We start from the raw sequence: 15,430 nt of genomic DNA, 5'->3' as shown, positions 1-15,430 counted from the left end.
TACCAATTACATTATGCAGATTTTTCTTTAAAATCCCTACAAAGTTTTGGCTTCGGGTAGCTCGTACAGTCATGACTTACGACATGACAGCTTACTTGTACGAAGACTATGACAATCATTGTATTGCATTTTAATTACAAATCACAATCTTATAAATGAATGCATTTTTTTTTATATCATATATAATTAATGAGATTTAATTTCAATACTTAATAGGCAATTTCTTTCCTTAGAATTCCATATTTTATAGGTAAAGGCGACAAGGGGTTTGTTGCGTTTGATGAAAGAAGCTCCACTCAGAAGTTATCGTACCTTAACAATGGCTCCTACTTTTCTTGGGTCTTTCCCTTTCATCACCCCTGGTAAGACATGAAAATGTTCCATTTATGTGTAATGTTTCTGAAAAATATAAGATGTTGGTTCATTTTTCTAAAAAGAAAATTAATTGCTGTGACTAACGTGAAGAGACATTATTGGCAGTTGGAAATTGTTGGAGGAGTAAAAAGTGCAGCAAAAGTTACTATGCAAGTATGTCTATTATATTCATCTCTTTGTACAAAACTTTTTGTAATGCATCATGGCGTGCATTCTTTTACATGTTATGGAACATTGATTGCAGACAATTTTAATAATCTGGATAACTTTGTTGCTGTGAAGCCTTGTGAGGTGAGAAGAAGCTATAAAATGGGAGGAATGAAGGGATTGGTGACTCGAAAATCACCAAAGATTTTTTTTTTCTTCCTGAATCTGTGTTTTTTCTGCTGATTCTCATCCCTTTCATCCAAATACATTATATTTCGACCTCACTTCTGTTAACATTTTCTTCAGAAGTATTGTTCGTTTAAACATTTATTAATATGTTACAATTTTATCTTTAAAAAAATATTTCAGCAGTTGTTAAAGAAAGAGGTGCTTAGAAGTTAGAAACAACTATTGACTTGGTTCTTAGGAGTTATGAAACTTTTTAAGTGTTTTGGAACATGTCTCCGATTAACATTAAGACGTAAGAATGGCGTAAGTGTTCCGTCTAACATTAATATTCTGACTTCAAATTCTTCATACATCGATAAGGCCACAATATTTGAAATATTAAATATTATTGGTTTTGAAATTTATTGGTTTGTTTCTCTGCAAAAAACTGATTCAATAAATTATGCGGAGAGGATGTTTGATCAGCTACTTAGTCTCCACTTCTAAGGAACATGCAACTTTTTAAGAAGTTAAAACTTAGAACTTTTGGTATTGTTGCTACTGTTCACGCACCCTTCGAAAATATATTTATTTATTTTAACTCAATTTTTTCTATGGTGTTAATTAAGTTGTCTTATCCAAATTAAGAATATAAAATTTGAAAAATATATATTAATTTATTCAAATAAAATATTTAATGAATGATAGAAATTAAAGTTAATTAAAAAAATTTAAATTTCAAGAATTTTAAACTCCATAGTTTTCTAAAAATCTCAATCCAAACACGACCTTAGTTTTCTTGATGAGTGATTAATTCATTTAGTTTGCTTCTTTTTCTGGGGGTGGGTCCTATCATTTGCCAATCGGTTTTGGTCTGTATTTGGATAACTGCTGTAATTAATTTTGTGGTTCAAATGATAAAAAATAAAGTTACTATTAGTAATTATTGCTCTGACTTTTAACATGCATGAAATTGAAATTGAAATTGATTATAGACATACAATGTTGGCATATGTGATATGTCTGTATTTATTATTATTATTATTATTATTATTATTGTATAACAATAAACTTAAAAAGAGTTGCTGGCTTTTGATATTAAAAAGGAACATAGTAATTGGCTTGCAGCTTGCATAGTTAATTGTTGTTTGCCAAATTATTTGTATTTTTTAAAATAAAATATGGAAGACGATTAGAGAAAACTAGTATTTCTTACAATTATATTAATCAATTAACTCTCTTATAAACACATGTCTTTATAAATTAACTATTTGTGATTTTGTGTGTACCCTTTCCAGAGCATGGGCGATAAATTAAGAATTCTAAACCTACAAAAATTAATTTCCAATAGAGTTCGATCGATATTCAAAAGAGTGTGTTAAAATAAATGGTGCTGCATTCTCTTCAAACTAAACTCTGCTACACATGTTTTTGCATCCTAAATGAACAAATAATATCTCTCTTCGAGGTCACTGCTACGTACTAATTAAAATTCCACATTTGATATTTTAGATTCTTACGTAAAAAAAGCTTCATGGTATAAAATTGAGAAAAGCCAGAATAAAGATACTATCGTGAGGCATCAACAACATAATTTGAAGCATCACTGTAGAGGCAAAGAGATAGGATTCACATGCAAAGAATGTGCCAGAAGTTATGTGGTGAATGCAGCCTCAGGAGAATCATTTGAATTTGAACCTCAAGATTCAAGTCAAAAAAGCATTTGGGGCTCTATCAAAGACTCTTTGGATGCTTTCTACAGGTTTAGCAGGCCACACACAATAATTGGAACAGTTAAGATAAACCATTTTCCTGGAATCAATATTTTATTAATTAATCCAATTCTTATGTATAAACCCCGATTTTAGAAAAAAAGAAAAGAAATATTCTGAATTTTTCAGTAAGGCTTACTTTGTTTGTGTTTGTACAGGCATTGAGTATAATTTCCGTGTCTCTCCTTGCAGTGGAGAAATCATCAGATATTTCTCCAGCATTTTTTATTGGTTTGTCGGAGGTGGGTACTAAAATAAAACGTCTAATGCATGCTATTTCCCTGTTTTACCTAACTTTTTATTAATATTTATGAGCTTTTCTATTTAATTTCAGGCCGTGATAGCTGCCCTTTTTATGAACGTTTATATTGTTGGCTTGAATCAATTATCTGATATTGAAATAGACAAGGTATGAAATTACATATATGAGCAATATGCTAATGACTTTAATTATATATTAAATATATGAATATAATTTTTATTTTGTTTTGTGAAACTATTACAAATTACTTGTTAAGGTCAAAAAAATCATTTTTTTTTGTCTTTTGGGTATGGGTACTCAACCATAAAATATGTTATGAAACTTAAATTAGGAGTTTTATTTTTGTTTTAATAATATTAATGGTGTGAATTATGAGAGGCATTTAAAATATGTAAACGTTGTTTTTTGTCAGCTACAAATAAGTGTAATTTCATTTGCAACAAAAATGAGAATATAGAGAGTTTGTTTTGCTCCCAAATTTATGCCCTTTTTTCATTAACAAATTGGCATCAGAGCTTGTGTGCGTGAGGTGAGAGTGAGCCGACCTGAGCCGACCTGGTGTACCCAGCCCGAGAGAAGAAAAAATTCTTGTGAGGTGTGTGAGTGGAGCGTATACACTCAAGAGAGATGGCAGGTTTAACTAATGGCATTCCATTACCCAAATTGACTAAAGATGTCAATTACGATAACTGGAAGCTGCAGATGAAGGCCCTTCTCGGCTCCCAAGACAACTGGGATGTGGTTGAGAATGGGTACGAGGAACCGGTGACCACTGAGGGGTATACAAATGCCCAGATGAATGCATTGAAGGTTGCTCGGGCAAAGGACAAGGCAACACTGTATTTGCTGTACCGAGCTGTTGACGAGTCGGGTTTTGAGAAGATTGCTAATGCTAAATCTTCAAAAGAGGCATGGGACATACTCGAGAAAGCAAAAAAGGGAGATGAACGCGTGAAGCAAGTTCGGCTTCAAACCCTTAGGGGCGAACTTGAAAACATGAGGATGAAGGAGTCAGAAGGTGTATCCGAGTTCATTACTCGGGTGGAGACTGTGGCGAACAAACTAAACAGGAATGGAGAGAATCTTCCCTCAAGCCGAGTTGTGGAGAAGATCTTAAGGTCATTGACAGATGACTTTGAGAATATAGTGTGTGCAATTGAAGAGTCCAAGGATCTGTCAACGCTCACTGTCGAAGAGCTTACTGGGTCCCTGGAGGCGTATGAGCAGAGGAAAAAGAATAAGAAGGAGAAGGGGGAGTCCCTTGAATAAGCTCTCCAGGCAAAGGCGACAATAAAGGAGGAGAAGGTGCTCTATGCTCAGAATAATAGAGGACGAGGAAGAGGTAGAGGCCTAGGTGGTCGAGGAAGAGGAGGACGAGGTAATGAGTATGTCGGCCAACAGAACTGGCGTGGCCTAGGTCAAACTCAGGGTGGCCGAGGTCAAGCGCGGGGAGGCCGAGGTCAGACCTGGGGTGGCCGATCAAACACAAATAACATTATTGAATGTTATAACTGTGGGAAGTATGGACATGTGGCCAAGGAGTGTTACTCGATAAAATGCTACAATTGTGGAAATCTGGGTCATATTTCCAAAGATTGTAGGTCCGAGAAGAAAAAGGAGGAACCAACCAACTTCCTTGCCGAGGAAGAAGATGAAGGATTGTTGCTGGTGACAACTATTCCAGAAACCGACATAAAACCGAGCTGTTCTTCCGAGATCAAACCGAGTTGTACTGATAACTCTGTTTGGTACTTGGACACCGGCGCAAGCAATCACATGTGTGGTGACGAGCACTTGTTCAAAATGCTTTCAAAGGAGGAGGTCGGATCTGTTTCTTTCGGAGATGCTTCAAAAGTAACTGTTAAAGGCCGAGGAACGATCCGATATCAACAGAGAAATGGGAAAATCGGAGAGATCAGAGATGTATACTACGTACCCGATCTCAAAAGCAACATATTGAGCATGGGACAGTTAATGGAGAAAGGGTACTCGGTTCTGATGAAAGACCGAGAACTACAACTGAAGGATAAACTCGGGAGACTAGTTGCCCAAGTAGAAATGAAGAAAAATCGCATGTACAAACTTGAGCTGAAAATAGTTCGAGATGAATGCATGCAACTTGATTTGGAGGATGAGGCCATGAAGTGGCATCGGAGGTTCGATCATCTTCACTTTAGGGGTTTGATCGAGCTGGTGAAAAAGGAGATGGTGATTGGACTGCCTAAAATGGAGTTTGAAAAGAAGTTCTGTGAAGAATGTGTGATCGGGAAGCACGCGAGGACTTCTTTCCCAAGGAGTTCTGTGTACCGAGCAAAGGAGCAACTCGGACTGATCCATACCGACCTGTGTGGCCCAATAACTCCAAAATCATTCAGTGGTAAGAAGTATTTCCTCTCTTTCATTGATGATTTCTCAAGAAAGACGTGGGTTTATTTTTTGAAGGAGAAGCTAGAAGTGTTTGAAACCTTCAAGAAATTCAAAGTGATGGTGGAAAAAGAGACAAGTAAATTTGTCAAAGCAGTCCGATCTGACCGAGGTGGCGAGTTCACTTCCTTTGAGTTCAACAAATACTGCGAGGAACATGGGATTAAGCGTTTCTTGACTGCCCCATATTCTCCGCAGCAAAATGGTGTAGCGGAACGGAAGAACCGAACTATTCTTGATATGGTTCGATCTATGTTGAAAGGGAAGAATATGCCGAAGAAGTTTTGGGCAGAGGCAGTGCAGTGTGCAGTCTATGTGCAAAATAGATGCCCACATGCAAAGCTAGGAGAGAAGACGCCTCAGGAGATCTGGAGTGGCATGAAGCCAAGTGTTTCTCATCTTAGGGTGTTCGGTAGCTTGGCCTATGGGCAAGTACCAAGACAGCAGAGGACAAAGTTAGAAGATCGAAGCAAGAAGTATATATTTATTGGATATGATGAAAAATCCAAAGCATACAAGTTATTTGATCCTGATAACAAAAAGGTGGTGGTGAGCCGAGATGTTCACGTGGAGGAAACAAAGCAATGGTGTTGGAGTAACTCGGCCGAAGTAGAAACTAGCTCGGATAGCTCGGACATTGTTGTACCTTCAACAATAACTACGACCGAGCTCTCAGATGAAGAATCCGAGCTACAACAGCCAAGGATGAGAAGCCTGAGGGAAATTTACGACACTACAAGTGAAGTCCATGCTGTATGTCTTCTTGCCGACTCTGAAGACTTGAGTTTTGAGAAAGCTGTCCAAGATGAGAAGTGGAGAACAGCTATGGATGAGGAGTTTGAAGCGATTGAGCGTAATAAAACTTGGGAATTGACCAACCTTCCTGAAGGAGCTCGGCCCATTGGAGTAAAATGGGTGTACAAAAGAAGTTGAATGCTGAGGGAGAGGTTGAGCGTTATAAAGCTCGGCTTGTTGTGAAGGGCTATAAACAAAAGGAAGGAGTTGACTATGATGAGGTTTTTGCTCCTGTCACGAGAATGGAGTCAATCCGACTTCTGATCTCGTTAGCTGCTCAGAGACAATGGAAAATTCTACAGATGGATGTGAAGTCAGCCTTTCTAAATGGAGTGCTGAAGGAGGAGGTGTATGTTGAGCAACCACTTGGGTACATGAAGAGAGGAGAAGAAAAGAAGGTGCTGAGATTGAGAAAAGCCCTCTACGGGTTGAAGCAAGCTCCTCGTGCTTGGAATGAAAGGATTGATGGGTATTTCAAGAAGAACGGGTATGAGCAATGTCCGTACGAGCATGCCTTATACATAAAGAACTCAGGAAAAGATATGATGGTAGTTGCTCTCTATGTCGACGACCTCATATTCACTGGAAGTAATGCTAAACTGATTAAGGAGTTCAAGGAGATAATGGAAAAGGAGTTCGAGATGACTGACTTAGGTTTGATGAAATATTTTCTTGGCCTAGAAGTGAAGCAATCGGATGAAGGGATTTTTATATCCCAAGAAAGGTATGCACTTGAAATCCTAAAGAAGTTTAAAATGGAGGATTGCAATCCGGTTTCTACTCCAATGGAACCAGGCACAAAACTTTTAAAGTTTGATGGAGGAGATCGAGCTGATTCTGGGAGATATCGGAGCTTAGTCGGAAGTCTGAGGTACCTTACAAGCACGAGACCCGACTTAATGTTGAGTGTTGGGATATCGAGCAGATTCATGGAGGATCCGAGCTACACACATTGGAAGGCCTTGAAGAGAATTCTGAGATATGTTCGAGGAAGCCTATCACTTGGTCTTTTCTATTCAAAATCGGACGACTACCGATTAGTGGGTTACTCGGACAGTGATTGGTGTGGAGATGTTGATGATCGGAAGAGTACCTCGGGTTATGTATTTCTACTCGGGAATACGGCTTTTACTTGGCTGTCAAAGAAGCAGCCTATTGTAACTTTGTCAACTTGCGAGGCCGAGTACGTGGCGGCATCTTGGAGCGTATGTCATGCAGTTTGGCTTTCAAATTTACTGAGGCATATGGGAGTGATCCGAGATGAAGCGATTGTGATCCGAGTTGATAACAAGTCGGCAATCGAGTTGGCAAAGAACCCGGTAAATCATGGAAGGAGCAAGCACATTGACGTCCGATTTCATTTCATCCGAGAACAGATCAGACAAGGAAAAGCTGAGTTGGAGCATGTCGGAAGCCGAGTTCAAGCAGCAGATATATTTACCAAGCCACTGCCGACTACACTACTGGAAAATTGCAAAAAGCTGATTGGAATGAGAGATGGGAAAAACATTTAAGTTTAAGGGGGAGATTTGTTATGAAACTTAAATTAGGAGTTTTATTTTTGTTTTAATAATATTAATGGTGTGAATTATGAGAGACATTTAAAATATGTAAACGTTATTTTTTTGTTAGCTACAAATAAGTGTAATTTCATTTGCAACAAAAATGAGAATATAGAGAGTTCGTTTTGCTCCCAAATTTATGCCCTTTTTTCATTAACAAAATATTGGGTAGATAGTTTATGATTATCAAGTATTCATAATTTCAGTTAATCATTATGTAATATACATATTTCAATTTTTTTAATTTATAAAAAAATAATAATACTTATTACATATAATACATAGACTAATTAAAAATTATTTGATCTAATACTATAAAATAATTTCTCATACTCAATTAATACTGAATTTTGTATTTTTCACATGCGACATTTTCTCCAAATAGGAGAAGGGTCTCACGAAGCTAAAGAAGCCACACTAACCCCTATCAGTCTAGTAGCTGCACCCACGTGTACTGAGCCCACATTCACTTCAATAACTTTAACACAAGCCACCATATATCAGCCAAGTCTAACTTAGCATCTTACATGAGTTTCTATACTTAGATATTTATATAAACTCGTCACTTTGGACATCGGAAATTCACAATTTTCAACTCATTTTTAGTTTTGTGAGACAATTAAAATTGAAAATGACATAAGATCGTACAATAATTTTACATTAAATATATAGTTTATCAAGCATCCCAAAATTTTGTGTTGTAGTATGGTCAAGAAAACAAGCTACTTCATATTGAGTACTCCCTTTGAGACGAAATAATATATTAATGTGTGATTTATGTTGAATTGCAGATAAATAAGCCGTATCTTCCACTGGCTTCAGGGGAGTATTCTTTCAGCACTGGTGTTATTATTGTTGCATCATTTTCATTTTTGGTATTATATCTTTTTGGAAACTTTGACGCATATTATCTCTCCTACTTGATTTTTCTTGTTATTAATACAAGTTCTTTTAATTTCTATTGGTTTTAAGGAACCAAATAATTCCTCTATTAATGATCAAGAAATTTAGTATACAATTAGACATGTAAAAATGACTACTTATTTCCTTTTTTGTTTGTTTGTTCTCTTCTTAATATATAAAAGAGTATGAGAGTTGTAAAAATGGCTACTTATTTACTTGTTTTTTCTGTCATATATACAACACAATTTGGTGACTTTTATGTTTATACTTTGGTGTAACTTCTAGAGTTTCCCCTGCTAGATATTGTTACAAACTATGTCCTAAAATCAAATCAACTTTATTTTAATATTTTTCTTTGCATATATCGTCTGGTCCATGGCCTTGCCTTTGTTTAACAATTGATTTGTTTTCTCTGAAGAGTCGATCTCATTTTCAGAAAAATTCTGTTACATAATCTTTTAGAGTTGTCTAATGTAATGGTTATCAAACTCTACTACCTAGTACCTACTATCTTTACTCTGAATCTTGTCCTAGAAACATTTTATCAAAACAAAATAATTCCTTATTCATTCAATAAAAATCTTAGAGTGCAATTTTAAGTTACAGCATTGGTTGCACATGCCTCCGATATCCTAGTGATTGAACTAATGCAACATGATTTGAGTGGTGAATATTAATTAATGATAATGTATGATGGTAGCAATTTCACTTTTTGGGGTATATTTTCTAGTAATATATTGTTTAAGAAAAGCTTCACTGACAAGGTATAACAGGAATGCTTATCATTTTATTTTTCTTTACAGAGTTTTTGGCTTGCATGGATTGTAGGTTCATGGCCATTGTTTTGGGCTCTTTTCATCAGTTTTGTACTTGGGACTGCTTATTCAATGGATGTGAGTGAGTTAATTTGGACGACATTTAAACTTCCCTCTTCCCCTTACACTATTTATGGCAGGCTAAACGACCATTGTGGGGCAGTTTTATAAATTTATTATCAAAATGGGACTGTTTTAAAACATTTTACACTTTTGGGGCTCTTTTATTGGGTGTCGCTATGGGTCATAGCGACACCCATGACACGTGGCTTTTTGTTTTTGTTGGCTTGGGTGGGCTGGACCTGTGTCGCTATAGGCTAGTCCACCATAACTGATGGGCTTAAAAAACTTACGTAGCCCATAGCGACACTGGGTTAAAAAAATAATAATATAATAATAATAATGTAAAATAAGTATAATAAAAAGAACTATTTAATATATAATTATAAAAAGAAAATTATGGTTTAAAAAAACGTAATTTTAAAATAAATAAAATGTAATTTTTTTTATTTTTTTAACACAGGCGCTGTGGCCCATAGCGCCTGAGTGTAGCTATGGGCCACAGCGCCCCAATTAAATTATTTTTCTTTTTGGTTTTTATAAATTATTTTTTACATTTAGCTATATATATTATTTTTTTAAAATAATAATAATGTAAAATAAGTATAATAACGTAAATATTTATTATATAATTATAAAAAGAAAATTAAGTTTAAAAAAAAACGTAATTTTAAAATAAATAAAATATGTATTTTATAACTTGGTTTACACGATCTGTGTTAGATACTGTTGCTTTCTTATTAGTTTTTTTTTTTTCTGTTTACAAAGTCTCTTATCAGTATAAAATGTTAAAAAGAAAATAAAAACTAATTAATTATATGCGCGCGAGAGGGCGACATAAATATTATGAGTTTTGTGTGCACCATTTTGCTTTTGCAGATAACTCTCAGCAAGTATCATAAATATGTCTTCAAACTTATTTTCACAACAGGCGCTGTGGGCCCTAGCGCCTCAGTGGCGCTACGAGCCCTGGCGCCCTAACTTTTTTTTTTTTTTTTTTTTTCGTTTTTAATTTTTTCTTACATTATATTAATTCAATTTTAAAATTTATTTTTTTAAATTTTCAATTATTATTTTGCCTTTTATCAGAAATTTTTGTATAATTTATTTTTCAAATTCTATTTAAAAATATTAGATATATTTTTAACACAGGCGCTGTGGTCCATAGCGCCTGAGTGGAGCTATGGGCCATAGCGCCCCAAATAAATTTTTTTTTTTCGTTTTTTAATTATTTTTTACATTTTATTACTTATTTTTTAAAATTAACATTTTTTTTTATTTCAATTTTTTTCCCTTTTACCTGTTATTTTTTTATAAATTTGTAAAAAAAATTTAAATTTTAAAAATATAAGATATATTTTAAAAATATTAAATATATTTTTAACATAGGCGCTGTGGCCCATAGCGCCTGAGTGGAGCTATGGGCCATAGCGCCTCAAATAAATTTTTTTTTTTGTTTTTTAATTATTTTTTAATTTTATTACTTATTTTTTAAAATTAACATTTTTTTCTTATTTCAATCTTTTTTTCTCTTTTACCCGTTATTTTTTTTTATAAATTTGTAAAAAAAAATTTAAATTTTAAAAATATAAGATATATTTTAAAAATATTAGATATATTTTTAACACAGGCGCTGTGGCCCATAGCGCCTGAGTGGAGCTATGGGCCATAGCGCCCCAAATAATTTTTTTTTTTTCGTTTTTAGCCGATTTGAGGCGCTATAGGTTATAGCGACTCTTTGAAGGTCTCCACCAGCTACAGCGACTCTACCAATATGGCGTTCATGGCTCATATTTAGACCCAAAAATGCCACGTGTCATGGGTGTCGCTATGGCCCATAGCGACACCCAATAAAAGCGCCCCAAAGGTGTAAAATGTTTCAAAACAACCCCATTTTGGTAATAAGTTTCTTAAACTGCCCCACAATGGTCATTTAGCCTTTATGGCACAATTGTTATGGGTCATTGTACAAATTACTCATTTCAATATCAACAAGAGATATATGTTGAGCTTTATCAAATTGAAGTTTGGTGAAAAATTATGCAATAATTGTGTAGTTAAAACACAAGGAAATAAACACAGTACAATAGATGACTTGTAATTTTCCTATTGGAAGGAAAAAGGTGTATTAAAGAAATGGTTTAAAAATTGAAAAAATGTGACACTAGTGTTTTTTTTATTAGTTAAATTTGAATTTTAGCTTCTTGGAATCCTTAATTTGGAAACTTTGTTGATAGTGACTATATTTATCTTTTGTAACTCGTGTCTCTGAAATTTCCCAGTTGCCCCTGTTGAGATGGAAGAGATTTGCAGTGGTTGCAGCCATGTGCATCCTAGCTGTTCGAGCAATAATAGTTCAACTTGCATTTTTTCTCCACATGCAGGTGGTCTTGTCCTATTTAAATGTACTCTCTAAAGTTGTAATGTGTATATATCACTGCATCAGAGACCAATTTAATTTATTAATGGATTTTAGGCTTTTAGCATCAGTAGTAGTTTGCATTACATATTGTCTAACAAATATATCTTAGTTTCTTATCCAGCAAAACAACCTTCCTATCGAGTAGATGTTTTTTGGTTGCTAATGTTTATTATAAAAATGTGCAGACATTCGTGTACAAGAGGCCAGCTATGTTTCCAAGATCTTTGATTTTTGCTACAGCATTCATGGGCTTTTTCTCTGTAGTTATTGCATTGTTCAAGGTAAAAAAGTCTAACAGCTTATTATTCATAAAATATGCATTAATTTATTTTCCAATATAAGTGAGTTTTGGAAAAACTTTCAATAATACTTGAGAAGAAAACGAGAAGGTATTTTTGTTTTTATTAAAGATAAGAAAGATTATAAAGATTGTTGTAATGAAGATTAAATTTAGGTTTCCATGTTTTTAATTATCCAAATCTTTTTTCACCCAGCCACTAGGTTAACCATAGTGGTTAAACAATAATGTATAATGAGTTAAACGTTTTTCATATGTTAAAATCAATTAATTCACCTCTTTTTTTAAGGCTCCCTCCTTTAACTTCAAAAAGTAATATGTATAACTTGATTTTAAATTAGAAGCTTAACCTTACATTTTTTAATACATATATATTTTTACATCTTGTTAGGTGGCAGTTGATCGTTTGATGTTGTTAATTGATTTTTATGTATCATATTAATTGTTAACGCGACACATTGATTGATGGTGTTAATTGATGTCACGTAAGTAACATTAAATGTCACATAAGTAATTAACATGTTATTTCAGGGATTAACTTATGGATTGATAAAATATGAAAAAAATTTGAAAGTTGAGTTACAAAATGTATAAATTTGAAAATTACATGATAAAATTTGCAAAATTCAGAAACATGAATAGCAAAATGTGCAATTAATCAAAAAAGCTAATTTAGTTTATCCTAATTTCTTTTCTTCTATATGTACACCATATGTTAAAGTAAAAATTAAATTTTATTGTTTTAACACAGGATATACCCGATATTGAAGGGGATAAAATATTTGGCATTCGATCTTTTTCGGTGCGGTTAGGTCAAAAGCGGGTATGCTTTTCTCATCTTGTGCCATCATAGAGGACTTGGCATGTGCATGCATGTATACATGGTTTTCTCTAATTAAGTCTTTTTCAGGTATTCTGGATTTGTGTCTCACTTCTTCAAATGGCTTATGGAGTCGCTCTTCTGATGGGAGCATCATCTTGTAACCTTTGGAGCAAAATAATCACAGTAATATGCTAATTACTTATATAAATTATCCCTTAATTATGACTTCACATTATTCTTTGACCTATTGATAAGTTACAAGATATAGGACATGATGTTGAACAATAAACAAACCTCTTAATTAAAGGGTCTCACTCAAGAAGCCTAGAATTTTGGAGAGTATAATATAACCATAAGAAAAAGAATAGCTCAGTCGAATTTGATTTTGATAAAGTTTGTAGAATAGTGAGTTTCAAGAAATTCAAAATTTATATACTTTTTCATCTCATGTTGCATTTTGTAATTACAATGGTTGGTCAATTATCAAAATTTAACAATTGTTTGCTTTTCAATAATTTTCTTCTATAAAGCCTTAAAATGTACATTGTTCCTAAGTTAATGCACATACAGTGTTCAAGTACTATCTAGTATACTAAAATAAGGAAATTTCTCCGTTGGAAAAGTAATTTGTTGCATAAAATATCTTGTCTTTTTATACGTATAATCTTGTTACATTAGAGTCAAATTAAGGTAAATGGGCTCGCAAATCAAGGTAAATTGGCTCTTTCAAGGAAGCATTAATTATTTGAGGAGAAAACTTTAGTGACTCGATAAATGTTTAAATTATCTTATCCTTTATATAGACGCATATTTAGTGAATGTGTACATGTTTGATCATTTCAAAGGAATCTGATGTTTGTTCTCACTTTCAATGTATTAGGGTTTGGGACATTGTCTTTTGGCTTCAATCCTATGGTATCATGCCAATTCTGTAGATCTAAAAAGTAAAGCAGCCATAACATCCTTCTACATGTTTATTTGGAAGGTAACAATATATAACTTTATAACTTGTTTATCATTTGAGGAATTGGAATTTCAAAATAAAAGACAGTGTCTTTGTGTTTAGAATCAATAGTTGTTTATTATCGGTCTATTATCTAATGACTTCCAATCGAAACTTTACCATCTCCTATAAAAAAAATTTGGCGCCAATAAGTACAAAGAAATTTATTTGGACAGAAAACGAACTCACATTTCCTTGCACAACCTCCAGTTCTTAGTGCTCAAGGGTGCCTTGTTCTTCAAAGGGTCCAAATCTTGTCTCATTGTTTAAATGGCCACAAAAGGAAAGGGTGGTGGTAGTGCTCTCTTTGGAAATTGTTTGAGTGAATTAATTTCTTTCACAAATTTGAAGCTAGCGATTAGAAAATAAATAAATAAATTTAATCAGCAGTTTCTCTTTATAAAAATTATTTGATGATTAAAAAAAAAAAAGAGCCAGTGATCAGCTTAGCCATTTATCGACAACTTTGTGAAAAATTCAACACTATCTAAAGCACTTAGCCTAATAGGACAAAAACCATATGATAGTCATTTACTAATCTCAGAAGTATATCTTAAAAGAAATATTTTAAGAAGCTAAGTTAAATTTTTTTTACTTGTCTGAACCTCTGTATATATCTTGAAATTTGAAAGCTATTTTGTTTAACTTTTCCGCAAGCATCTTAGCTCAGAATTCTTTTTAGGGAAGTTTTAATAGCGATATTTTATAATTGAAAAACTCATAAACTAATAGTTAATCCAAACTATATGCCTTTTCACCTCATCCTATATTTATCTCCAAATATGTGTTTGAAATGCTTTTGGTTTGATTTATTTTAAGATATATTTTTCAGTTTTTTAAAAGAGCAAAAACTAATCACTAACCAAAATCATCTGCACATCTTTTAAACATAAAGTGGAGCACATTCTCTTTTCTCGTTACTAATGCATTAATTTGAATTGTTTGTTTTTCCAGCTATTTTATGCAGAGTACTTCATCATACCTCTAGTTAGATGAGAATGTAGTGACATTTTTTACTTGAGAAATGGTACTCCCTTTGTTACATGTGGACTGTTAATTAGTTTAAAGATGATAATCGTAAATAAAGAGTTATGCAGCATGGAACCCAATTCTGTTTGTAATTAATTCTTGATGTTAAGTTTTAGTTAGATGATCATGTAATATGAAACTATTGTTTTTTATTTTAGGTATGATAAAGTGTAGTCAGACCCAATAAGTACTTGTAAAAATATTTGCGGGTGGGGGTGAATACTTGCTTGTAAATATGGGTTTGGATATAAAGTGAATATATACTTACAAAATTGTGTGGGTAAAAGTTTGGATATTATAGGACTCACTCTATCCCCGAATTTGTTATATATTAATATAATTAAATAAATAATATATACTATCTCTATTTTTATTTATAAGATCCAACTTTAGAATAATTATTTATTTATTTTTATTTAAAATTAAATTTATGTTGTCTCATATATTAATTATTTTTAAAATATAAAATATTTATAATTATTCTCTTAATTTAGTAAAATATATTAATTATAATATATTTAAAGAGCTTGCATTCTAATTGGTTAGAGGATATAAAAGTATTAATTTTAAAA

At 33.3% G+C, this 15,430-nt stretch overlaps 1 protein-coding gene across 1 annotated transcript; it reads left to right on the top strand.

The window, feature by feature from the left end:
- The first annotated feature begins 197 nt into the window (after nt 1-197).
- Nucleotides 198-15,151, top strand: LOC109792275 (homogentisate phytyltransferase 1, chloroplastic). Its single transcript, XM_029270111.2, has 13 exons — nt 198-362; nt 481-528; nt 2,203-2,483; nt 2,621-2,704; nt 2,797-2,871; nt 8,297-8,380; nt 9,212-9,301; nt 11,566-11,667; nt 11,891-11,986; nt 12,755-12,826; nt 12,914-13,009; nt 13,707-13,811; nt 14,784-15,151. Exons 1-13 carry the CDS (start codon nt 281-283, stop codon nt 14,823-14,825), a joined length of 1,257 nt encoding a protein of 418 aa, XP_029125944.1. The 5' UTR covers nt 198-280; the 3' UTR covers nt 14,826-15,151.
- The last annotated feature ends 279 nt before the right edge of the window (nt 15,152-15,430 follow it).

The sequence above is a fragment of the Cajanus cajan genome, chromosome 1, assembly GCF_000230855.2.
Source record: "Cajanus cajan strain Asha chromosome 1, NIPB_CcT2T_4, whole genome shotgun sequence".
Taxonomy (NCBI): Eukaryota; Viridiplantae; Streptophyta; class Magnoliopsida; order Fabales; family Fabaceae; genus Cajanus; species Cajanus cajan.
The sequence above is the reverse complement of the archived record's forward strand: the minus strand, read 5'-3'. Positions and strand labels throughout refer to the sequence as shown.